Source organism: Anas acuta, chromosome 1 (assembly GCF_963932015.1).
Source record: "Anas acuta chromosome 1, bAnaAcu1.1, whole genome shotgun sequence".
Lineage (NCBI taxonomy): Eukaryota > Metazoa > Chordata > Aves > Anseriformes > Anatidae > Anas > Anas acuta.
This window is the reverse complement of record NC_088979.1, coordinates 183,374,818-183,401,443: the sequence shown is the minus strand read 5'-3', so window position 1 is coordinate 183,401,443 and position 26,626 is coordinate 183,374,818. Positions and strand designations below refer to the sequence as shown.

Genomic DNA, 26,626 nt, shown 5'->3' with positions numbered 1-26,626 from the left:
ATGATCTTACTTTGAACCTGATATCTGCCTTTGAAACTTATATCTGAACCTGAAATCTGGGAGGCAGGGAACATTAATTCTCCAAGTTCACTACTTGGGAAAGTGCTACAGTCAGCGGGCTGTTGCTCAAAAAGGAGTTGGCAGCTGTGTTCCTGGCACTTTGTTTCCCACGAGCTCTGCATGTGGTTGTAACCACATGTAGGCACTGAGCGCAGCCAGCTACATGTCTGGGTGGAGCTAAGCCTTTTCCTGTCTGTGTCTGAAACGCAGCCGAGCTCAGGATGTAGCTATGCTCATCAAGATAAGAGCACTTCTGGATAGATGCAGAGACCGGTGTTTGGATGCCTAACTTAACGGTTTCAATTGATTTCTGCTGCTGTGCCACATGATTCTGGACTGAACAGTTCTCTGATACTTAAGATGCATCAAGTTCATTAATCAAAACCCAAATGGACTTTATGGGTTTCAATTCTGCCTCCTGCTGCTTTGGAAACAGAGGACTTATTGGTGAAATAAATATCCGTATTTTAAAGAGATTGTATTGTTTATGAGTTGGTGGTCAGATGGTAAAAACTCCCCGTATCTGATTTGAAAAAGGGTGAGCAAGATGTAACACGGACAGTAGGTTTGACTTTGAACTTTGTCTGAAACCCTGAATCCTGTCTCCATCAAGAAGTGATTCAATCACAAGCCGAAACTTGACAACAGATTGGTACCATCACTCAGCACTTTCCCCATACATGTGTTTACTTCTTGTATTCCCTACAGAAGCTTTTCCTTAAATGATGGACACTTGTCCTGAAGTGGAAGAAGACTTACTCATGTCCTTTCCTTTGAAAAAGACAAACAAGTGTTATCCTCCCACCCCGCCGAGCTGCTGCCAGCAGAGCAGTGGCAGACACCTTGATGTTTAGATGTAGAGCTCAGTGATATGGTTTAGTGGAGGACTTTTAGTGTTTGGTCAGAGGTTGGACTCGGTGATGGTGGAGGTCTCTTCCAACCTGGATGACTCTGTGATTCTGTGAGCCGTGTGGAGGCAGCGGGTGCCTGCCCGCTCGGTGCACCACACCAACGTCCCCTGACTGGATTTGGGAACGCACCTCACGGGAACACCCATCACGGCAAATTTTACCAGAAGAACTTCAACCAACCAACCAACCAACCAAAATACAACTCTAACAAAGCAGGCTGAGCGCAGACACGCCACCCGGGGCCGCCCCTCAGCACCCCACCGGCGGGCAGCGCCGGGGCCGCCCAACGGCCGCCCAACGGCCGCCCGGCGGCACCTGTGCGGCTCGCCGCGGGGGAGCGGCGGCCCGGGCGCGTGCGCAGTGCGCGGCCCCGCGGCGCCCGGCCGCAGTCACTTCCTCCGCCGTGCCCATCCGGCTCCGGGGTCAGCGGCCGCCGCCGCGGCGGGACGGGGCTGAGGGGAGCCGAGCTCGGGGCGGGGGGGCCCGGCTGTCGGCGCGGCTGTCGGCCCGGAGGTAGGCGCTGCCGCCCGCCGCTCCCTGCCCGCCTCCCGCTGTCACCTGCCGCGGCCGGGCGCGCGTGGTCGGGCCGGGGAGCGGGAGCGTGGGCGCCGTGAGGTGCGCTGCGAGGCGGCGGCTTCGCTCCCTCTGTGCCTCCCTCCTTCTCTCCCCGCCGAGGGTGCGCCTGGCCCGCCGCGGAGCCGCTTTCTCGCCCTCTCTTTCTCCCGAGGTGACTCTCGGTTTGCTTGTTTTAGCAGGACCGCGCTGCTGGATGTAGAAGGGAAGTAGGTGGTGCCCGCGGAAAATGCCTCTGAGGGACAAGTGCTGCCAGACTGACCACCATCACCATGGGTGCTGTGAGCCAGGTAGGGCGAGAAACCCCGAGAAACTGAGGGGATGCGACGGGTGCGCACCGTTAGGGGAAGTTCTGGGGTATCAGAAGCTTTGGGTTCTGTTTGGGAATGTTTATGTGTTCTCCCGCTGTCACGTTGACGTATCGAACAAAGATCACTTCTCAGTTCCTGCAGGGCTTGTCAAAGTGCTCAAGCCCTCAAATGGGCACTGTGTACAGTGAGCACAGGAAGGCAAGAAATACAACATTTGTGTTTCCAAAAAGCATGCCATTTCAAGCTATTATTATAAAAGACATTTTTGACAGTCTCTTGAATTCATTGAGTGTATCTTTACTTTGAGTCTCCCTGGGTGAGCTCTGATGAACTTGGGGTCTGCTTCTTAAGTGTCTACCAAAACAAACAAACAAACAAAAAAAACACAACAAAACACAAACCCTAAAAGTCCTAAAACAACTGTATGCATCCACTGCTCTATGACACAGAGGATGCTGTCAGTGGAAAGTACTTTGAGTGCTCTGAAGTTTCAGTTAATTTGGTAGGCTTCTTTTTCTAATTGTTATGCCTGCTGTTATAATTGGAAGCACAGAAGGAAATGTGGTTCCTTCCTTGTTGACTTATTGTAGAGCTTATAATTTGGATGCTTTCATTTGTGTTTCAAAAAGAAAGGCATCAGGTTTTGGAATTAATTGTTGAAAGCCTGAGCATGGCAACTTTGATTTGAAAGCAGGTATTATTCAGCTTGTAGAAACACTTCTTTGTGTTTAAGATTTTGAGGTTTTGAGTTGCTTTAATGCTTTATAAAGGGTAAAATACTATTCTTGCCTTACAAATAATAGTGATGTGTTACGTATGCTTCATATATGTCACTCCTCTTGATGTCAGTGGGTGTTGCACGTGCATACTAGAGGCAGTATACAACCCAAAGTACACTAGTTTGAAGAATACGGAATAAGCTAGTAGAATGTTATTGTGTTAGAGATCCCTAAATGATGAGCTGATTTGTAATGGCTGTTACATGTTTGTATATAATAGTGTATAATGGGGCCAGGAGAGTTGCATGGAGTGTTCATTTTATCATTCTTTTCTTTCTGATGCTCTTTCCAGCTTAAATTTATTTATAACCTCACATTGAAAGGCATAACTTTTCTGTTAAAATGTTTAATCTATTTCCAATTAATAAACCTAAATAGTTTTAAACTGTGTCTCTATTGCTCTTCATTAAAAATAAATTTCTTAGACACGCTCAGTACCTTATTTAGAAAATTGAGACCTTACAATGGAGCTAAACGTCCTACCAAGTTGGCAACTGATTTTTGAAATGACAAAGAAGACCTAACTAGTGATTTTGCACACATATGCTTAAGTAGGTGCTCTTGTTCATGTAAATTTGGTTTTCTCTCTGAGCAAAGCTTAGTTGTCTTATGCATATGCACCTATGGAATGCTGTTAATTTCCACATGCATAAACACTGTGTATCAGAATAATAATCATCATCATGATTATTATTAAAGAGTTTTAGATCAGTTTTAGTTGTAATAGATTTTATGAAGACTGCAGGATGGAATGAAACTTCAGAAGTAAGATGTTAGTTCAGCAGTTTGCTTGAACCAGAAGCATTTCTTGAACTTTTTTTTTGTTGTTAAAAGTATTATAATAGCTGTAATTATAATAGCTATTACTTAGATATGCTTTTGTCTTGTTCTGGTCATTGCTGAACTGATGTGAATTAAGTACTTAGGTACGTATTGACAACACAGGAATCACATAGGGCATTCTGAAGAAATATGGTATTTGGTAAAGCTTTTTTGCATATTTGTTTTGGTTTAAATGATGGGAGTCAAGTAGGCTGTTCTGGGGAATTGCCTTAGTTGATGGAAATTTCTTATGAGTCATTATGGTTTTGTATAGTTGTTTTTGTTTGATTCACATATCTTTGAATACACATTTTCTTCAAATAATCAAAATGACAGTGTGTTGTCAAAAGGTACCATGGCTGGAAAATTCACTCTGCGATATTTTTTGATTCAGTGTTGATGAGAATTTTTGAGCAAGACAACTTGTACTGTAGTTTTGGCCTTCTTTTTATCAAGTTTACTGTATGCACAGAAAATATGTAACCTAATAAAAAATCATCTCAGTTTTCTCTAACAGCTTATCCTTTACGTATTTCAGTGCATATGTTGGAACCTGGTGATCCTCCATTGTTACAGCAGCCTCTGCAAACATCAAAATCCGGTATTCAACAAATCATCGAATGTTTTCGATCAGGTATGAAACCGTTCTTGACTCTGAAAAAGTTTATTATCTTGTTGTGAGGGTTATGTGTATTTAATATGTATTAAAACAAAAGAGCCACCAACACCTGAGTTTCTGCATGGTTGCAAAATATTTGTAAGTTTTTGGCATTAGGTGCTATTCTGTTTCATAACGGTTCTCATATAAAGTAGTCAAGATACAGCTCCTGCAGTATAGTTACCTTTCAAAAATATTTTTTAAAAAATGGCTTGTTTGGTGTCATCCCTCCAACTACTATTATTGATTTGTTTATAGTGAAACTCTTGAGAGGCTGAGAAAATTCAGTGTTTGCCTTGAACTTTTTAATACTGCTGTATCATCATACTTTTAAGGTGTTCATTGACTCTTTTCTGGAGTTGCAAATCATCGCAGTGAACCTAAGAATAAGAAGTGCTTGGATGAGCATGCCAAAGGTGATTGAAACCTGCAGTATTTCCCAGCTGGTTCTACGCTTCTGATGTGGCAAAACACACGTTTTATTTTTATGACCCTTAGTGCAAGAACATAGCAGTTATTAATATATATAAATATAAAGCAACAGATCATTATATATATGAAGTAAATGTTTCATATGTAAGTCGTTGATGATATGTAATGGGTTGCATGTGAGCTGAGTCCTGTAGAATGGCACAATATTCAATTTGTTCTCCACTTGCATTTAGAAACTTAATAGAAGAAGGAAAACTGGATGTGAGAGTCATCATTAGTAACCATTTTTATGTGTGTTTAAATGAGATTCACCTAAAGCCTCAAACATGTGTGGCAGGCTTCTTTCTCTTGAGGCAGATTAATGGACTCTTTATTGGAGATAGCACAGGCTAATCACAAGTAATCTGTCCGTGGGCTGCTTCCAGGTTGTCCTCACTGGCATGTGTTAAATTGATGGCTTACCTTGCTCTCTTCAGTCATCTGCAGCAGGGGAAGCTGGACAGAAGGCAAAAGGACCTGGAGCAGATTTTACTAGTTAGTTTTGAACAAGCAACATTTCATTGTGCTAAGAAACACTTTTGATACCTGTTGTAAAGTTAAAGAAATAGGTATGAAAGCCGGAGTGTTCTCCATTTAATCCAGTTTTAGCAGAAGGCTGCTTCTGTCATTCAGAACATTAAGAATAACAAATGAATTAGTAGCTATTTTCTAATAATGATTCAAACACAATAAAACATAACAAACAACATTCTAATACAGAATTCTGTAACTCTGTAATAGAATTGAATGTTCTTGTAGAAGGAAGTGGACTGGTGAGATTTTTCTGAAAAGTTAAATTGCTTGCTAAAGGTGTAAGCTTGGGTATTTCTGCCAGAGAAGTATTTGTTATGACTGTGCTGTAACAGTTTCTTTTGACAATGGTGTTATTTCTAGCATCTACATTTACAAATATTAACAGGATTTGACAAAGTATCACTTAGCTGCAGCTACAAAGTGGAGAAGGCTTAAAAAAGCTGGAGGCAGCATATGCTGGCAGAAAATTGACTGCTTGTTGCTGCAACCTGCAGTTAGTGAAGAATGAGGAGATGCTTGCTTTTTCTCTGCCTGATGCGTCAATGAAACCAGTGGATGTTTTAATCTATTTTCTGTTTCCAAAAGTCAGTAATGGTCTATTGTTTAATTCATAAAGAGCAATTAATATTTTTACTGCTACTTATGAAAAGTTTCACATTTAAATAAGGAAGGTTTGAAACCAGAGACACCACCGTGTCATCCATTCACACCTCCAGTATAAGTCCTTAAATCTCGTCCAGTAATCCATAAAACCAATGTTTTGAATTAGATAAAAAAAAAAAAAAATAATAAATCAGTCCTGAATGGAAGAGACTGATCTGTCAGTATAACATGAGAGAGTGTAGGGGAAGAGAGAATGAGAGACTTGTGTGTCCCATTGATTGAGGAAATAGTGGTGAATTAGATGTTGTTTTTTTTTTTCACTTGAGAGGGATGTTTTTGGCTAGGGCATATATCAACAGCAAAAGCCAAATTTTAGTTTGTGTGCTATCACCAAGTTGGAGGCCTTTTTATTTGAATTATGGTTAGTGGTTCACTGGAATTTTATCTATGTGGAGCATATTCAGTTTTGTTCAGCTGGATTTTCATTAGTGTTTGTCTTGAAAATGCCAAAATTTAGCTGTTTGAGGGTGAAATTTCAGTACCCAATGTGCTGTTTGGGGAACTCTACAGTTCTTAACTTTGGTGTATTTCAATAAATGGAAAAATTTGTCCAGTAGTCTGTTGTCTGTAGAAATGCAGGTCAGATGAAGATTATGTTAGTAACACTTCAGGAAAGAGCCCATGGGAGGAAAAAACAGTCTTGGGCAGTGGCCTGGGAAAGGCATAGCCAAGGCAAGAAACTGGATGGTAGCCTCATATAGTCAAGTCTGGATTCTAGTTTTAAGTAGCTGAAGAAGAGAAGTCATTGTGCTTTGCCAAAACTCAGTTGTAAAAAAAAAAAATAAAAAATAAAAAATAAAATTAGACTTAGAAATAAAAAGCTGTCTATGTAAGGTTTACTCAAAAAGTTTGGTTTAAGAAATAATTCTGCAGTGTGATTCTAAATTTGATCTTTAAATGGAATTCTTCAGTGCCTCTGATGAGTGAAAATTTGAACTTCTGTTTGGGCTGGAAGAATATCTTGATGTCATTTTTGCTGTTTCGTAGTTGTCTGAGATACTCATTCTTTGCCCAGTTTCATTATGGTTTTGCTTGTTTGACTAATCTAGCTTAATTTTGATTTATTCCTTTATAAGAAAAATATCAAATTGGAGAAATTAGCTGAATTTGTTTAGCTAGTGTTTTCTTCTGGTTCGGCACAGGTAAGTATTTATCATTTATCAATCCTTTGCTAATTGTAGGCATTATGTGCATAATTTTAGCAAGATGTGAAATGTGGGCTTGAAGTGTAACTTAAACAATTAAAGGGTTCGGAGTTGAAGGATTGGTCTAGCATTGTTGGTGTTCTCAAATTCCTGCCCTTCTTACTCTTGTGGGTTCTTTTTGGAATATACAAGTGTGAGAAAACCTGCACATTTTGTCAAATGACTTGTATTTTAACAGAAAAGTTTCTGACTTAAATTACTTGTATTTTCCTTTCAGCAGGCTGAAAATATGTCTCCAGTTCTATTTTCTTGCATAAGCTCAATCACTTTGAACTTGGGTCAGGTGCACAGATGTAGTAACATTGATGTTGACCTGTTAGTTGCTCTCTAATTGTATGCTCTGTCATTTTTTGCCTTAGTGCTTTTAAAAAAAAAAAAAGTGAAATAGCTGTAGGTATCTTGCTTTCTTAACATTGTTGGACAAGCTTAAAGAAAAAACACTGCAGACCTGTTTAAATGCTTCAGTTGCTTGTCCTTTGCTGTTAGGCAAATGTATTGCAGCAACCAGGTACCTTGGTATGGAATCCTTTTTAATGTTAGCTTTGGTTTGGGTCTTAAAAAACGGTAACAACAGGCATGGAGAAGGCTGAGGTACTCAACAACTTTTTTTCCTCAGTCTTCACCACCAGTCAGGCTTCCCACGTCTCTTGTTTCCTTGAACCTGTAGATGAGGGCTGGGGGAGCAAAGTCCCTCCAACTGTAAATGAAGGTTTGAGACCACCTGATGAAACTGAACAGCTACAAGTGTATGGCGCCTGGTGATACGCATCCCAGGGTCCTGAGGGAACAGGCTGGTGTAGTAGCCGAGCCTCTCTCCATCCTATTTGCAAAGCCCTGGCAGTCGAGTGAAGCCCCCAGTGACTGGAAAAAGGGAAACATCACTCCCATTTTTAAAAAGGGTAGAAAGGAGGACCCAGGGTACTACAGACTGGTGAGCCTCCCCTCTGTGTCTCGCAAGATCATGAAAAAAAGTTTGTCCTGGAAGCAGTGTCAAGGCACACAGAACAGGAGGTGATCCGAGACAGGCAGCATGGCTTCACCAAGGGCAAATTGTGCTTGACCAATCTGCTGGCCTTCTATGATGGAGAGACTGCATCAATTGACAAGAGAGGACCAACCGATGTCATCTACCTGGACTTCTGTAAGGCCTTTGACATGGTCCCACGTGACATCCTAGTCTCCAAATTGAAGACAGATGGATTTGATGGGTAGACCATTCAGCGGATAAGGAATTGGCTTGAAGGTCACACCCAGAGAGTGGTGGTCAATGGCTCAGTGCTCAGGTAGAGGACAGTGATAAGTGGTGTCCCTCAGGTGTCTGTCTTGGGACTGGTGCTGTTTAATATCTTCATCAATGACTTAGACAAATGGGATTGAGTGCATCCTCAGTAAGTTTGCAGATGACACCAAGCTGAGTGGTGCAGTCATACACCAGAAGGAAGGGATGCCATCCAGACGGACCTGGACAAGCTTGAGAAGTGGGCCCATGTGAACCTGGTGAGGTTCAACAAATCTTAAGTGCAAGGTGCGGCACCTGGGTCGGGGCAATTCCAGACATGAGCACAGACTGGGAGAAGAACTCATTAAGAGCAACCCTGCAGAGAAGGACTTGGGGGTTCTGGTGGGTGAAAAGCTCAACATGAGCCAGCAGTGTGCACTTGCTGTCCAGAAGGCCAACTGTGTCCTGGGCTGCATCAATGGAGGAATATCTGGCAGGTGGAGGGAGGTGATTGCCCCCTCTGCTCTGCCTTTGTGAGTCCCCACTTGGAGTGCTGCATCCAAGTCTGGGGCCCCCAGCACAAGACAGATGTGGAGCTGTTAGAGCGAGCCCAGAGGAGGGCTGTTAAAATGATCAGAGGGCTGGAGCACCTCTCCTAGAAAGAAAGGCTGAGAGAGCTGGGGCTGTTCCGCCTGGAGAAGAGAAGGCTCTGGGGAGACCTCATTGCAGCCCTTCAATATTTAAAGGGAGCTTATAAAAAAACAAACAAAAGAAGTTTCCTTCCAACCTGTGCTGTTCTGTTAATAACTCATTGCTCTTTCACTATAAGCTGTAATGTGTGTAAACACTTTTTTCAGACTAGTCTTGTTTTCATAGTGAAACTTTTTGTGTGTATCATAAACAGTGCAATGAAAGCATAAATGCAAGATAAAATGCTGTTGAAATTGTCATGTTTTAAAATGTTTCTGCTTGCATGAGCTGCTGAGTTAGATGAACAGAAAACCTTCCTTTAAGTGTAATATTTCCTTTTATTACAGGAACTAAACAACTTAAACATATCTTGTTAAAAGATGTGGACACCATTTTTGAGTGTAAATTGTGCCGGAGTCTCTTCAGAGGATTACCAAATTTAATTACTCATAAAAAGTTTTATTGTCCTCCAAGTCTCCAGATGGATGATAGTAAGTTTTACTAATTGTAATACTTGTGTTCATGTCATAGTTTGATAGCTAGATTTTAGGCCCAACCTTTTTAATGTCACTATTAACACTTTTTATTCCTTCTTGTCCTTTTCCTTTCTCATTTCTTCTCTTTATGGTGGAAGATACTGAAGAGTATGCCAAAGGATTGGGAAACTGACTTTGATAGAAAAGCTTGGATCTAACAAGGCATTTCAGTTTTAGATCAGCATGTTTTTTTTAATTATCTCGGTCTCTGTTGACTAGGTCAACATTGCAATGATTTTTTTTTCTTCCTTTATTAGTATCCTCATGCCTCAATACTTAAAAAAAAAAAAATTAAGAAACTAGTGATTTGCTTAGGTGACTGTTTTCCCACACTGTGTCAGCAGGTGTTGTGAAGGAGAAGGTGAAAAGACTAATACTGTCTCCCTCCTTAAATTAGTGTGTTTGGCCAGATGCAGAGCCCTAGAGCTTCTCTGTGAAATGGATGAGTTGTATTTGCAAAGCAGAATTTAAGTGCATCTGACCTAAATGTGAAAGTTTCTAAGCAAAATAAGATTACCCTGAGTAGACTTCCAGTCCTGCTCCTGACATTCTAACCTTCATTTAATTGTCTGCTTAACTGTTTTTTACTGTCCACTAAGAAGGGTTCAAATGACAAGAACAATGCTATGTGCTCCAGATGAAGAGAATAATAATAAATGCTCTGAATAAAGCTATATAAATCCTTATGTTTTATATAAAATTGAGAATGAAGATTATTGAATGAAGTGGGAATTTTTTTCAATACATAAAATTAAAAGCTAGTGACATTATTATAGGAATAAAAATTCAGTAGTCCTCATAGCAAAAAAATCCTAATACCATTCCCTGAGGACTCTTTTGAGGTACTTTGCGTAGTCATTGGATAGTATGAAGAGATGGTACAAAATAGGAATGACTTTTTACCCTTGATAAAAATTATACAGACAATCCCCATTTGAAGCCGACTGCAAAAGGTGTTAATAATTCAGTGTTAAAACATGGTTCTGAGCAACAAAACAGCATACTTCTTGTTCTGACACTGTTTCCTCTGCTTCAGAGTGTAGAAAGAATGACTCTGACTCAGTGTGGGTTTACTTTACTCAGGAAATAAATTTACTAATACTTCTTTTTCTTCTAGGTAAAATACACATAGCATCATTGTGGTAGCCAGGGATATAAATGTTTTGAAAAACATTTGAATAAACTTTTTTGAAAGTAGGTATATTAAAAAAGTACTTTACAAACTTCAGCTTGCAAAGTTTAGGTTACTGGTATCAGGCAAACAAGGAGAGGAGGATCCCCATATCATCCTTTCTTGCTTTTTAAGTTCATTTCAACTCCTTATCAAGGCAGAACAGAGGGTGAACCTTTGGGTAAGCTGAGTGGAGTTATTTCATGAAATATTATTTCACTGAATTTTTATTCTTTTGAGAAATTATTTTTTCCTAAATTCAGAGTTTGTCTGTCCTTACGCTTATCATACTGTATCACTAAGCCTACTAACTGTTTTGGTAGTGCTAACATCTTTCCTTGCCCCAGAAATTCTGTCTCATCTACTTCTGTCCTCATGCAGTGCTCAGGTTACACAGATGTTTCATTCTTTCTTAAGGACTATTCAGAGTTCACGAAAAAGAGCTTATTTCTGGAAATATATTTCTCTGTTGAGAACACCTGTTTCCAGCAGTAGGAAAATCAGCTTCTAATGATGCTTCAGGCTTAGCTGCACACTGGAAGCTTAGTCCTAAGGACATAGCTTAGTCCTGTGTCCTTACTTTTGCAATTGATACAGCTTTTTAGATAACAGTTTAATTCCTGACAAACTAATTTTTAGCCTAGGTGGTTTTCATGTTAGCACACTAGAAGGATGTTCTTTCAGTCTTGGCTTCTACTAAAAATGTCACCTGTGCTGATATGGTAAAAATGATTACTTAAAGCCTGTAAGTATAAAAGGTCGGTAAAATAGTAAAAATACGTGGCTTATGCAAACTTGGTGTCTGAATAGACACAGTGGTAAAAAGGCACTTTGAAATTTGTAAAACTTAAATAATTTAAGTTACTAACTGATTTTAAAATAATACTTTTGCCTTTTTTTTTTTTTTTTTTTGCAGACCTCCCAGATATAAATGATAAACAGAGTCAAGCCATAAATGACCTCCTGGAAGCAATCTATCCAAGGGTAGACAAACAAGAATATGTAATTAAATTACAACCTATAGAAACTAATCAGAATGCTGTATTTCAATATGTATCAAGGACTGATAGCCCAGAAGAGAACACAGAAAGTAGTAGTCCTCCTGATCAAACTCCAGTACAGACACAGGAACCCAGCACTGAGCAACCCAAGACTGTTTCAGCTCCAGCTCCAGTGGGGGAGACTGTAGAATTACCTCCTGCTGATCCTGTTACAAACAAGGTGATACCTACTCCTGAAGAACAGCCTCCAGCAGTAACTCCTGAGTTGGACTCTTTGGATAATTCTGATTTTGGCCACCAGCTGATTTGTTGCCTTTGTAGAAAAGAATTTCATTCCAGACGCAGTGTACGCCGGCACATTAGAAAAGTACACAAAAAAAAGATGGAAGAGCTAAAGAAGTACATAGAAACAAAAAAGAAACCAAATCAGTGCTCCACAAAGGGACGAAATAAGAACGTTCTTGTAACATTAGGTAGAAGTTGTCCTGTGTGTTATAAATCATTTGCCACAAAAGCCAACGTAAGGAGGCATTTTGATGAAGTTCATAGAGGATTAAGAAGGGATTCCATTACTCCTGATATAGCTACAAAACCTGGGCAACCTTTGTTCCTGGATACAGCTTCTGCTAAAAAATCTTTTAAGACCCGAAAACAAAAGTCGTCTTCAAAGGCTGAATACAATTTAACTGCGTGCAAATGCCTTCTGTGCAAGAGAAAATATAGTTCACAAATAATGCTGAAAAGGCACATGCAAATTGTTCACAAGATAACTCTTTCTGGAAAGAACTCTAAAAGAGAGAAAGGACCCAACAATACTGCCAATGGAACAGAAATAAAACTAAAAGTTGAACCAGCAGATTCTGTAGAACCTTCACCCCCTTCCATTGCTCTTTCTCCACAGAATGAATTAAAGGGAACAAATCATTCAAACGAGAAAAAAAGCACTCCGTCAGCACAGAAAAATAAAGTTAAACAGGACCCAGAAAACCCTAAATCAACCTCTAAATCAACCACTAAGTCAACCTCTAAACCAACCTCTAAATCAACCAATGCATCTGCTGCAGGTGGCCAGCAAAAAACCAGGAAGCCAAAACTTTCAGCTGGCTTTGACTTCAAGCAACTTTACTGTAAACTCTGTAAACGCCAATTTACTTCAAAACAGAACTTGACAAAACACATCGAATTACACACAGATGGGAATAACATTTATGTTAAATACTACAGGTGTCCGCTCTGCTCGTACGAAACACGTCGCAAACGCGATGTGATAAGGCATATAACTGTAGTTCATAAAAAGTCACCGCGCTACCTTGGGAAAATAACTGCAAGTTTAGAAATTAGAGCAATAAAAAAGCCAATTGATCTTGTTCTAAATAAGGTGACAAAAAGAGGCCCTCAGAGGGATGAAACAAAACAGATTGGTTCCAAACAGGATGTCACTTCTAATTCGCCCAATAAAAAGTATGAAGGAGCTGATGTTGGCATTGAAGTAAAAGTAACAAAAAACTTTTCTCTTCATCGATGCAATAAATGTGGGAAAGCGTTTGCCAGAAAAGCTTTCCTAGAACATCATAAGAAAACCCATAAGGCGAATGTATCTCATTCACCTGAAGAAAATAAAACCAAAGGCAGAAGTACAAGATCTAAAGCTGTTGTCTGGTGAGGAAAATATAGTGTTTTGTCTTTTTTTTTTTTTTTTTTCTCCAAACAAAACAAAACCACCATATTTTTCCATAGATTTTATGGTTTAGAGGCTGAAATACTACGATATATGTCAAAGCGGTTTCTTAATAATTTTTTTTTTTTTATTTTTTAGGAAAAGAATTAATTTCTAAATTTTTCATTGCAGCAAACTGGAGTAGAATATAGATTAAAGTGTACAAAGTTGACTATTTAAATTGTTTTTAAATTAAATTGTTATAGTCAAGCTAACATAAATACATGTCTAAAATAGTATGCTTTTAAATTATCAGTACTTTTGTCTGGTTTGAATAACTTATCCTGTTAACGAACAGCTCTGTAACCTAGTTGAAGAAGTGCTAAAAATACCACGGTAAAAGCTGTTGACTGAAAATGTCTATGATGTACAGTAATTATCTTTTTTTTAATGTTTCATGCATATTAGGCTATAACACATGTTCTACCTGCAGTAGGACATAGAACACTTTGAATGTAATTTGGGCACTTAATTGTTTTGATTTAAAATCAGTTTTGAGTTAGGTCCCTGTGAACACTTAAAATCACCAAATTTAGGATTTGATTCTTTTAGTGCTTATTTATACAAGCACAAGTTCAGAGACTTCTGGTCATTTATTTTTCAAAGTTTGAGTCTCATAAAGATATTTTGTTTTAAGCCTAAATATATGTAGAGGTCTGGCCAAGAATTTTCTAAACTTCTGCTTATATGGTACACTGGGAATTGTTTTATACTTGAGAGTTGTATTTGTATTTTCTTAGTTTTCCAGTGCCTTTTATATTAAATATGACCTGTTTTTTAAGAGGACCTTTCAGAAAAAGGAAATATTGTGTATTTCAGAGTGATTGACTCATGCCTAAAGGTGTGGGGATTGTATAAAAAATATTATAATGGAGATACATTAGCAATGCCTATAAGAGGTTTTAATATTCTTATTTAGAAATAGCCTTATAACATATCTGGTGGAAAAAAAAATACAGGTATATGTGCCTTGCTCTATATTTTTACTCTGAAGTGGGAGGTAATTTGATTTCAGTTCAGTTTTTTTAGTGTTAGCTAGGCTAAAATGTATTCTGACCTGTTCATGGCTTCGTAACAAATCCTGGCTGAATGGAATGGAACTGGACCCTGAATTATTGTAATTTTAAGAGGAAGAGTGACTTGTATTTTGATGATGAATTAAAAATTTAACCTTGTAAATTATTTATCTTCTGTAATTTCAAACAGAATTATATTGGTAAACGCAAAGCATTAATTTATTCCCATTTCTCCTCAGATAGGTTCAAGTGATGTTCGGAAAGTTTGGAGTTCATTTGCATGAAAAAGACTTTTAATGTGGTGTTGGAACCGCTAATATCTTGATAATGGTACTGTGAGGAGGAAATATTTTCATAAGCTGTTGTTTTCTTACTAAATTACGACCATTCTGACTGCTTGTTAGACAGTGCTTCCTCCCAAAACACTGCAGTAGTTGAAATACACATGTACTTCTAAATTAGCAGTTAACTATGCTTATGTCTATGCAGTTGAGGTTTGATACATGAACTTCAAAAAAAAATAATACAGAGGCAACTTAAACAACAGCTTTGGAAGAAGACCTCATTTAGGAAACCATCTTCAGAGAGCTCATCGTACATACTGTTCCTCCCTAATAGCGCTAACTGATGAACAGCTCTTAACTTTTTTGTGAAATCTACTTTGGCAATTGTTGTGTTATATACTGTTTAAATTTATTACAAATGAATGTATAAGAGCAAACAATGTAGTGTATATTGGCTGAATTGTACTAATTTTTAGTATTTGCCATAACATCAGTTTGTTCATACTGACTAATTTCCCAGTTGTGGGACGTTCTGAATTTCACTGTACTACAGTTGCTTCAAAGATCTCTGTATTTTTTCCATATGTGGTTCATAGGACAACTTGGTAAACATCTAGGATGTTTACAAGAATATCCACATTCCTCTGTTCTTGAATTTTTAAAAAAAAATTTATACACAAGCACTTTAATGATAGTTGCAGTTTATATTTTCAGTTTATTTTTTGAAAGATCAACACACTAATGTTAATATGAAGGTAGTGAATATTTGCTGATGTATTATAGACAGACAATCTGTGCACAACCACTTATAATGTTAGTTTATTTCTTTAAATATTAATAAAAAGGGAGGATAGTATGGGAGAAATTCAAAGTAATTTTTCTCTCGATATGATGAATGACCACTATAGATAGCACTTGACTTTGTATAATTTGGAAAATGTTTTAGATCCTTTTTTTTTTTTTTTTAAAACCTTTTAATCAGAATTTTAGTAAAACTGTTGCATGCCTGCCATTATGGGATTCTTGGCAAGTTTTGTGCATCAGTGGTTTTGTTTTGTTATTTTTCTATTTTATTTTATTTTTTACTTTTTAGAAAATATTTTGTTAGTGATTTGTGTCAAATTGCTACAATTTGGAAGGTACTGTACATCAGAAGAAATACCATGTTTTTTATATAGGTTCACTCCCTTACTTAGGGAGGTGCCTCGTGTTCATATATACTTTTTGTATAAAATATATCTAAAAATGTTGATCACAAGATCAGAAGTAAAAATACTTTTTATGGATAGAGAAATATTTGGCCCTGTTAGTGCATTGCACTAAAAATACTGTGAATGGGAACTGGACTGTAGCTGTTGCTGGAAATGTTTTATATTGAATGTACATGCTGTTTTCTTTTTTTTTTTTTTTTTGATAAATGTACTGTATTTGGTTTAAAATAAAGCAGACTGGAAATCACTTAGACGTGCATAAACAAGAAGATGTTGTTTTTGTAAACCTGGTGTATCTGTCTGTCACTCCTCAAGCAGAATTACGTTGTTTGCATTTTTTTTTTTTTTTTGTAAAATTTTACCCTCTGATCATGGAAACTAGTTGTTTGTACTATTCTGTTGTAATAAATTCTTTTGCTTTTGTTTTGTTATGAAAAGTTTGGCACTTGTGGAGTGAACATTTCTCCACATTGATGGTTGACCCTTGCTGTATTTTTAGAAAACCCTTTGATACTGGATTTTGGCATTTGTAAAGGTGTCTCTTCTTTAGCTGAGCAAAGCTTGTTTTTATGATCCTTTTCCAACAAAATTGAATATTGATATTGAAGGAGATAGGCTATGCATTTCACTTTTAATACGAAAATTGCTGTACCTAGCTTGTGTTGAAGATTATGTTGGTGGCCAGCTAATGTTAATTCTTTATATGGTTGGAATATAAGAACTACCATAGTCACCATTTATTCTTCTCCAAAGGACGATGGCGAGCTATTTATGTAAGTGCAATTTAAGTCATGGCCCTGAATGCCTGTGGATTAAGATTAGGAAGTTAAAATGAAGAAATAGTGATAGGATAACTGTTCATTTCTCAGCTGAGCCTTTCTGTGGTTTCTGGTCTGTTTTGGGTGGGTGTGCAGGCTGCATCTTTACTTATTTGAAGGTGAAGGTATTCCTGGTATTCGAAGGTAAGTTTTCTGCTAAGGGACCTCCAGTTCTGCATTCACATAGTTAACTTCAAGGGGAAAAAGATGTTTTTTGGGTAGTATATTTTCTTTTAACGATGTGGCTTAATAATTAGTAATTGTTATTTTTATTTTTTTTGGTAAATCTACTGGGTAGCTCTTTTGATGCACAAGAAAATAAATAACTGATTTGAACAAGCCCAACATATGTAACTTTTTAAAATCTTTTCATGGAACTCTCGTGAACAAAAGAAAAATGAGAAGGATTGCTCATTGCTTTTAATTAACACAATATACATACATATATATACATATACATATATATATATATTTGACAAATCCTGGAAATTTGTAATAGAGCTTTGAATATAATCAAGATCCATGTGGGCACTTTATAAATAGGATTCCATGTTAATGTGGCATGATAAAAGTTGTTAACTAAGATTCAATCTTGCATAGGTCTTATCATTTATCATTGATAAGACATGTTGGTTTGGCTTGTTTTGCTTGGAATGGCCAAAGAGAAATGTGAACTGTCTAGTGTGACTTCAGAAATGAAGCTGAGCCTTGTGAAAGAGGTTTTGGTTCAGAGTGCATGTGACATACCTTATGGAAAACTTTGAGGGTGTTCTAAATGGTTTGTATGGAAGACTGACTAGTGCGGAAAAGAAGCGATACGTATCTTTTCTAATGCCAAGGCTATGAGAGCTAGCTTTAATGTCAAATTGATGTGAAACGTTGCATAAAAGAGAAATGAAAATAACTTGAGACTTGCTGAAGTTCCCAGCGTAATAAAGTGCTGGCTGCTGTCTCAAAACCACCTTTTCATTAGTCAATCATCTCTTAGCTGAGAGTGTCTTTTCTATGTGGCTTTATTTATTTATTTGTTATGTTTAACTTTTTTTTTTAATGTTTTACTTGTCTTTTCTCTATGAAATCTTAGGTTCCAGGGCCTGAAATCCTTGTAATGTTTGTTTCACTCTCTTTTATAAAAGAGTTAAAGAAATTTGTAGTTGAGATGGTTTCTGGTCATTATCACCGTTTGTTTTTTGCTGGACTCCAGCGAGGTGAACTTGAAGCTACTGTGTGAAGAATTTGTGTGACTTGTCAAATGCTTGAAGTACTTTGGAAATGGGAGATGAGTTTTGACTGATGGTTGTAAGAACCTGTGGGTAGATAATTACATGTTTCCCTTTTGCTGAATAGGGAAGTACAACCATTGGTTAACCACAAACGTAGACGTATATTGGTTGGGGGATGAGAAGTAGAAAGTAAATAACATCGCTTATTTGGATATCCAAGAAGCTGGATATTTACGGTAGAAACAAGTCTGCTGAGACACTGATAAATCATTTGGTTATCCCAATCTCTTTTATGGAGGGGAAAAAAAGAATCCCTTTATTAAAAAAGTGAGAAATTATCTTCTTCCTAAGTGGCTGATACAGGGCCTTGCTGACCTTGGAAGTTGTGAATCCAAAAAGTAAACAGATTTTGCCACCTAAAAGAGCTCATGTGGCTTAGTTCAGGTTGCCCCCCTTGAATTTGTAACTAGATTTTTAAATGGGCAATGCAGTCTGTAACAGCTGGGCAGCTTCAGTGGTAGCTTCAGCAATAAGGCTGTCTTCAGCAGATACAAACTATCCTTGGTATGAAAGTTTGTTCTAAGGAGGACTCTAATAAAAGTTGTGTTTTGGAAGTAAAAGGAACTTAATCTTATTAAAAATAAGTGTTCTTAATGAGATTTTGATTTGATTTCTAATTTTATCTTTTATTGGCTTAAAATGTTCTTTTCTATTAGTGCAAAGCTTTAATTCAGTTACTGATAAACTTAACAGAAGAAGCTTCTCATTTGAGCAGTAAATTACTCCTTTACATCGAAGAGCTACAATAAATAATGTGACACTGTTTCCCTTTCTTATATACACATCTATTCTTTAACCTTTTCATGCTACTTTGACTAATTTCCATAGTTTTGAAATACCAGTATGTTATGCTTGTATAATTCAGGAATTAATAAATATTATTGGCTACACCCATTTCATTAGATAGCTAGAGATTAGTTTGTACAGCCTTCATTTCCTTTTATTATGAATTATTGATGCTGCAGGATTTAAATATAGAACTAGTGTTACAAATGAAGATTTTGGTTTTGATGCTAGAAGTCAGCAAAGTGAGTAAATTGTCTCTGTTTTCTTAGGTGGTCGTAGCTGTACAGATGGTCAGCTTCTGCTTTAATATGCCAGCAGAGTAAAGTTGGTATTGGAAGCAGTGTGACGGTGAAGGTCTTTGGAGAAAGAGGGTGCTGACAGTGAAGTCAGCTGTGTGGACAGTGGAGAAGGGGTAATTTATACTGGTCTCGTATGGGTTGGCTAGATGATAGATAATGGGACTTCAGTCATTTTGTTAATGGAGAACCCCTGGCATTTGTGCAAGTAAGGAGACTTCCATGAGGGACTGCTGGCTAGATATAGAAGTTCGGTAACCATCTTCAAAAAGGGAGTGGAGGGGAAGTGAATTATATGGAGTATTTTTTAGTTCTCTTTGTTTGGAGCTTGCAGAGCATGCTTTCCTGTATCCCTCAGTCACTGTCTTAAACTGGTAATTTTGTAGACACAAAATGGAATGCAGTTTGAGAAGTTATGATTGCTTGAGTTCATCGATCCCTTTGGGGATTGGCAAGGTATTGGTAATCTTAATAAAAATGTTGTGAACAATATCTGCAATGAGGAAACAATATCATTGACTTCGGAGGACTTAGTGGGAAATGAAGATAACCTGAGACTTAGATAGCACGTAAGGCCAAGTACATTTTTCTTCAAAGCAGATTAAACTATGAAGTGTTTCACTGTGTTGCCAGGAGCAATGTTGACAGGGCTGTGAAGTCTGGATGATTGATGAGGGTACGCTGTTGTATCTTGCTATAAGGTTATTCTCCAGAAGTAGATTTCATAGTGTTTTTACTTCTGTTAGGGATGGGATTGAGGTTCTTTGCGTCAGTTGCACTAAATGTATTGGCATCTGGTAATACCGGTGGGTTTTTATGGTGGTGGCTTTCCTGCCACGTCAATCTAAGAGAGCTCAGATTTACCTGGTCTGACCTCTAAGTGCCAAGCCTTTTCCAAGTAATAGCAACTTTAACTCTGTCAGCTGAACAGGATTTACTTTTCCACATAACTAATGTTCTTTGATCCTGGGAGTCAGTTCCTTTATTAGAAGCAAAACAATCTGCTTTGCTGATTTTCCTGCAGTCGTTAATGCTACCTCGAAGAGTTCAGTGGGCTCTGATGCAGAATGTAGACAAATAAACACAATCTGTTTTTGTTCTCCAGGATGTCGTGGTCTTACAATTCTCCCCGGCTTTTCTGTGGCAAACAAAGGGATGAGTAAGACTATGAAAACGCTGGTTTGAAGTCACTCTTGTAGCAAGGCAGGTCAGTTACAGTTTAGTTTTAAAATAGACATGGATGTGCAAAACACAGTAATCATCTTCCTTCATTACATATCTAAATCTGATCTGTCACTCTCTCTTTGAAGGCACATAACTACCTAAGAATGAGCAAGCCTAAAATGGGCACATTTCATCATTTAACTGTATAAAGCCACATTTTCTAGCAAAAACGCATTCCTGATACAGGCAGGTCACAGAAGATCAATTATTTATCTCAGTTATGAAAGTCAGAAGATGTTTCTAAATTCATTGAGGTTTCCCTGATTTCCCTGCACAATGTCAAACCAGTAGTAGATTAGGTGTTATCTGGGTTCATACCATTTAAGTTCAGGAGTCTATACTCTTTTAGGGTACTTGTTCCCGTCAGTATAAATGAAGAAAACGAAGTGCACATTTCTGACCTTGCTCAGAACTGAACAGGCTGTGGGCAACTTTTTTATTAGAGCTCAGTAGGTGAATGTGGACACTTGATATGCAACACTTGCATATGGTAGATACCCCTGTACTATTTTTTTTTCCTGTGTACATGTGACTTGGGGATGGATAAGGATGTAAATACTAACGTGTAAGGAAGGATGCACAGGAAAATCTCTTTGGCGTGCTGAAATGTAATTGTTCATTTAAGTTAGCTCTTAAGTATAAAAATGAGAAGGCTGAGGGAATGTTGATGGACTACTTGGGGGAATTTAGATAGCAAGACTGAGGTACATACATTTATCTTTAACTGGTGGGGTTGAGATGACCAGAGCCATGGGTCAAAAGTGTCCCACATTCTCTTTTAAGTGGTTATTTCACAGTGTGGAGGACTACTGATATGTGTAAGCTGTTAGAACACAAAGTATTAAAATGGAAGAATAATGCCTTATATTGGAGCAGAATATGATAGTTCAAATGTAGGAAACAACAACAACAGAAAAACAGAAGGTTGAAAGTGAAGCACATTCTGCATGCTTTTTTTTATTTTCTTTTTTTTTTTTTCTTCTTCTTTTGTTTGTTTCTAATATTAGCTAACTTACAGTGGCTCCTGGTTGCACCAACTGCTTGCTTTCTCTCCTGAGGTTCCTCAAAGATGCTCCCACCATGACTGTAGGTTTTCATTTCGCTGCAATTCTCCTGCTTCTCTTAAAGTCCACTAGTGTTACAGCAGGCTCCCTCCCTCCTGTCTCTGTCCAGCAGCCTGGAGCCATTTCCCAGCTGACCATGTTCCAGCTGCCACTGGGCAAGGACCAGCTCCCTTTTTGCTTCTGCTTAGCTAGGGCAGTGCCAGCAGTTGTCTCACTGTGTCCTCTCTGCGTGGAGGCAGAGCTATAGTGTGGAAACATTCGGAGACTGGTAGCAAACCTGCCTGTGAGGGCACCGTTGGTGACCTACACTGGCTAACCCTCTTCTCTTGGTGTACAAAGCTGGAATTACCACTGGTAAACCTGTAACCCTCCTAAACTGCCTCTCCCTGGCTGGGTGTTATCACAGGACAGTAGGCATGCACTCTCTTTGGTCCCATCATTTACAGGAGAATAGTGCCAAGGTGGACTGGTTTGATTCAAGTCTCTGGGAATTTAACATACTCTACAGGCTGTGTCTGGGGACTTCTGAAAAACATTGTAAGAGTGTTATTTATTTATGTAGATTTCTAGACAATGTGCATTTTCTTAATTAAAAGGTTAATTCTAATTATCCTTGCCTAAGCATCTGTCTGGGTCCTACTAAGGTGATTGATCCATTTTATGTATAATGCATTAATGATTTTGGAACGCTGAATACCTCAGCTAGCAGTACTGACATCTCACTTTAAAGAGTTTTGGCTGCAGTGCTATTCCTAAGAAGCTGAAGCCAACTGTTTAGTATTATGGATTCTTACAAGTGGAAAAGCTTGCAGCTGGTACTGAAAGCATGTAGGAAACGGGCTTGAAACTATTAGCAAATTAGGCAACATGAAAATAGTTTTGCATGCTTAAAAGATTTAATGGACTATTTTCTTAAATTTCAATAATGTCTGGAAGCTCAGGCTGGATTAGTTCCATTTGTGCATGCCATCATTTCTGCAGTGTAACAGCAGGCAAACATCTCATAAATAGTACTTAATCTGTCCATTGCTATGCTGAGTTACAGTTAAATTATCAGTATTTCATGTTTCTAACTTCATAACTTGCTTTTATTCTACTTGAGGTGATCCTGGAGATATTCTATGCTGATTTGAAGATTTGTTTTCAGGGCTTTGTTTTTAGTAAGATGCTTAATAGTTTACAGTCAGCTTATCAAGATGCAATAATACAATGTTTGTTTTCCTTGTCATCTTTCTGTGAATGTTAAGGCAACTAACTGATTGCAGCAATGCAGAGCCAGGTGCTCCCTTACGTTTTGAGTGAGATTGCCTTTTAAAAAGAAATTTCCTCATGGAAAAGCACGTACTGAGGAGCATGGAGAGTGGCTTTTAAACTCTCTGAGAATGCATGCACAGCCATGGACTGACTCACTGTGGTAGGAAATAGCAAGCAATGTATTCACATTCTTGGCTTCAAAAACAGACTAACAGACTAGGATACTGCTGTATCTTGAAGTATAGAACATTATAATTCTTTATCTTGGAGCTAATCTCATCTTTGTAGTCTGGTTTCCAGTGCTCACAACAGTGTAGCACAGGGCATTATAATCTAAAAACAGCAGGATCATCAAGATCATTTTTTTTGAACAGGTTTTGGGGACAGGACTTAATAAGTGAGTAAGAATCTCGTAAATGAGAGAAAGGTAGAAATATGTAGCTATGACATCCTGCCGCTGTACTACTGTAGCTAAATCTCTCATTCTTTAATTAAAAAACTTGCATTGTTTTTCTGTTTTCATCAGTGAGATGGTCATCTGCTTATGTAGCTGTTTAGTCCTCAGACTATTTTTTCAACATTTCAGTGTTTGGCTGTAGTTGAATTATGCTGAACTATTTAGCTGCTGCTTATTTTAGCTTTTTTAAACACTTATCAACTCCACTTACTGCAAGTTGGAGGTTTTTTGACCTACTTCGATTGTCAGAGGTAAGAGTATGATTATGTAGTATGTAACGTTGTGCAAGTTAAGATTTTGTTAATGTATCTGTTCTGAAACTGGCATTTGATAGTGTTGGGTCAGTGACTTTTTTTCTGGAGAGCAAGACGATGCAAACCTCACAATTTGGGACATCAAAATTAGTTTATGGAGTCTCTTAAATGATTTTGGAAAAGGCAAGACAGGGAGAGATTGAGACAGGAATAATGTGGATCCTTTTATATTTATGCCTTTAAAAATAGATTAGAGGAGCAGTTGCCAGCAATAACATTTCCCTCCCTGCACTAGGCACATAGCAAATGGTTTGAAATCTTCAGGCCCTGTCCAACACTACTTTTCTCACTTTTTCTGTGTCTGAATCAGAAATGAAGTGCTAATTTTTCTATTTTTTTCCCTCTGCAGGTGAGGTTTGGTGCACTTGAATTATTTTCTCCCTAGTCATTAAATTGTCATTCTGAGCCAGTGAAAGGTAGCACAAACCTCAGTTCAAATCATTAAGGGATCCTGTTGTCTCCTGCTAGGAGCAGGTTTACTGCCTATGGATGTGCACCTTATTTTTGTCTTCATTGCACAACAAAATATTAAAAAAAAAAATAAATGTTCAGCAGAACAGCTATGTAACTATAGTAGGTCTCATGAAAGCATTTGAGGTTGGTGTATGTGTTTGAATTGCTTTATAACAAGTGCATGTGAGAGGAATGGGATAGTTGGTGCTCTGAGGAGCTCACAGTCTTACACAATTGTTATTTTGTCTTCACTTTACTTAGGTATGAAGAGTGAAGGGCTTTGGACAAGCGTTTTGTGTGTGGGCAGGAAGGAAACCAGGGCTATGATTACATTTCAGCTGTGCCTATCTGCTGTTACACTGGCAGGACCTCCTCTCTCCACCAGGGAGATGTCAGGAAAACGTGAGGACCCTGAGCCAGGAAGGAGCCTGGCTGTTGAGGTGGTTACTGCAAAAGGAACGGCACAAAATCCAAGTGTGGGGTGTGGTGAGGGGTTGCTTGGAGCAAACTGGGCAGGGAAGCCCTGAGACCATGGAGAAGGAGGCTCTTTCTGGTGTGGCAATGGGATCTGCAGTGGCTTTTGAGGATGGGGTCAGATGTGGCTGGGGAGCTTGGTGCAGAGGATGCCTGGGGGCCCTGCTGGGAGCTCGTCTGCACCTTCAGCCCTTTCCTGGGATGGTGAGGGAAGCACACAGCCTGAGCTCCCACTGGTCTGACTTTCAGAGGATTGAATGAAAATCACTTATCCTAGCTGGCGTTGTAGTAGCTGTTTTCAAAAAAAAAAAAAAAAAAAAAAAAGGCATTTGCAGTGTTCCCTGTCACCAAGCGTCTCGGTGCTCCTGCAGGGCTGAGTGACAGAAAGTTGTGGCTGGGCTGAGCCCTGCCTCTGTAACCGCGAGATGGCAGCACGCCGTCTGCTGTCGTGGGAGAGAGCCCGAGAAGAAGGATTTTGGAGATGGCAAATCCACAAGTTGTGCTTTTTTTTTTTCTTTTTTTTTTTTTTTTTTTTTAAATATCGCTGATTTCTGGAGGCACATCCGTGAGAAGAAAAAGATTAACAAAAAAAAAAAAAAGGTGAATATTCTAAAAGTGAAGAGAAATGACTGTGGAAAGGCCAAATTTGGTCAAGCCTGTGTTGAAGGAATGAGTCATTATTGTGATTTCCCTAAACACTTTCTAGGTTGTGGTGTTTGAAATTCCTGAATATGTTTGTAAGGACAAGGGCTTTAAGTCTGCTTGATTGCATTAATTTCTGAATCCCAGCTGTGAGTGCTGGGACAGGGCTGGGGGCGTTGCGTTGTCACTCTGTAAGGTGTCATCTGCTCAGACACGCTCAAAATCGGCACACCAAGAGCCTGTGCAGTTCAACAGCATTCAGGCTTAGTGCTGTTATTTAATCCTTTGCTGAATATCAATAGAGGAATTGTACTTTATTAATGCGTTACCTCCTCCAAGCTTCATTTAACATCCCTCTGCTTTTAAAAAGCAAACTACTGACAGCAAAATTAGCTCTACCTTTTAAAATGCTGAAGCTTTATCTGGGGGTTGATGGAAGAGATATCGTAAATAGAAATTGCTGCATTGTTATGTTATTTAGTGTCTGTAAACATGCTGTTTTCAGACCTTGAATACCATTATATTCTCAGACTTATCGTTCAGAAAGGAGAAACACGGGTCATGTCTACAGATAGATATCATCTTCTTGAGCTTTTGGTAAAGGTGACTACCGAATTTCAAGTTAGCAAAGTCTCTGCCAAAATAAAACCACACACATAAAAAATATGCATTTAACATATTTTTCAAATAAGTACGCCAGATTTTTTTTCTTCCCTCAGGCACCAGACGAGAGGAAATAACTCAGTGCCTCATATTCTGAGGAGTAACTGCAGGGAATGCAATAATATTTTGGTAGCTATGATGAGGCATACACAGGTCAGTGTATGGTATAGTGACTGCTCTGTGTCTTGGTGATGGCTAAAATCAGTAGTGCCACGTCAGTCCCTTGCTCTCACAGCTTGTAATTCTGCTTGAGAAGAAATGTTTGTGCATGCTGTTTAAAATGTATGCAGTGAGCTGTTATTCTCTTTGTACACAGTCAAATCAGACCTCCTCAGGACATGCTGGATTTAATGCACGGATGCTGCTCAGTTGTCTGCAAGCCCATTTGCATGTGTGAGCACTCTCCAGCACTTTGTGTCGCATTTGTTGGATGCACAAAGTGTGCAGCTTAAATTTAGTGCTTATGTGAAATGACGGGATTGCTGCAATTGAGTGCTCTGCAATGGTAATGTCTGCAGTTCTGAACATCTAGAAATCTTGAATCAAGGTACTAAATGCCTAAATTGCACATGAAAACTTAGTGCTGCCTTCTTCGTGCTCTTCTTTCTGCTTCTCTCTTAATCACAGCCACACTTTAGCCCAGGTCAGACCTCTTGGTCCTCCTAAACTTGGAGATGTACAGGTAACTCAAGCTTCATCTCTGCAGAGTGAAGAGTACTCTGGGCTCTGGAGAGCTTCACTCAGAAGATTGTCCCATCCTTACACCCACCCCACCATGGCCCTTGTATACCTGTTGCAGTTGTATCATATACTTCACAACCAGATGATATTAACAGATGTCTGACAGTGTAGGAACGTGTTTCTGACTCATATCTGTGCTAGAAGAGATTATTATTTTCCTACCAAGGTCTTTGTATTGCTTTTAGGTGAGTGAAATACTACTAGTACCAGCAGAAAGTTCCTGCCTTTCAGTCTTTGCCATTCCCCTGGGATTTGCAGATCTTTCTGTTCTGGCTGAAAACAGCTGAAGTTCAACTGTTTAAAAATCACAGGGCATTATTTATCT

At 38.6% G+C, this 26,626-nt stretch overlaps 1 protein-coding gene across 4 annotated transcripts; it reads left to right on the top strand.

The window, feature by feature from the left end:
- Nucleotides 1–1,347: 1,347 nt before the first annotated feature.
- On the top strand, nt 1,348–25,767 carry ZNF800 (zinc finger protein 800). 4 transcript variants are annotated; one of them, XM_068669628.1, is made up of 6 exons: nt 1,348–1,484; nt 1,727–1,834; nt 3,995–4,090; nt 9,244–9,387; nt 11,520–13,263; nt 25,617–25,767. In XM_068669628.1, the coding sequence occupies exons 2-6, from the start codon at nt 1,774–1,776 to the stop codon at nt 25,750–25,752; spliced, it is 2,181 nt and encodes a 726-aa protein (XP_068525729.1). In that variant the 5' UTR covers nt 1,348–1,484; nt 1,727–1,773; the 3' UTR covers nt 25,753–25,767. The 4 variants fall into 4 exon arrangements, with proteins under 4 accessions (XP_068525729.1, XP_068525728.1, XP_068525730.1 ...); XM_068669627.1 differs by having other exon boundaries at nt 1,358–1,484; nt 1,724–1,834; XM_068669629.1 differs by lacking the exon at nt 25,617–25,767 and adding an exon at nt 14,581–14,861 and having other exon boundaries at nt 1,358–1,484; nt 1,724–1,834.
- The last annotated feature ends 859 nt before the right edge of the window (nt 25,768–26,626 follow it).

Bases quoted from the DNA above. Each gene is read 5' to 3' on its own strand.
- ZNF800 (XM_068669628.1), top strand. From the start codon at position 1,774: ATGCCTCTGAGGGACAAGTGCTGCCAGACTGACCACCATCACCATGGG. The intron at 1,835-3,994 runs GTAGGGCGAGAA...TACGTATTTCAG, and splicing joins CCATGGGTGCTGTGAGCCAG to TGCATATGTTGGAACCTGGT. The intron at 13,264-25,616 runs GTGAGGAAAATA...TTCTTCCCTCAG, and splicing joins AGATCTAAAGCTGTTGTCTG to GCACCAGACGAGAGGAAATA.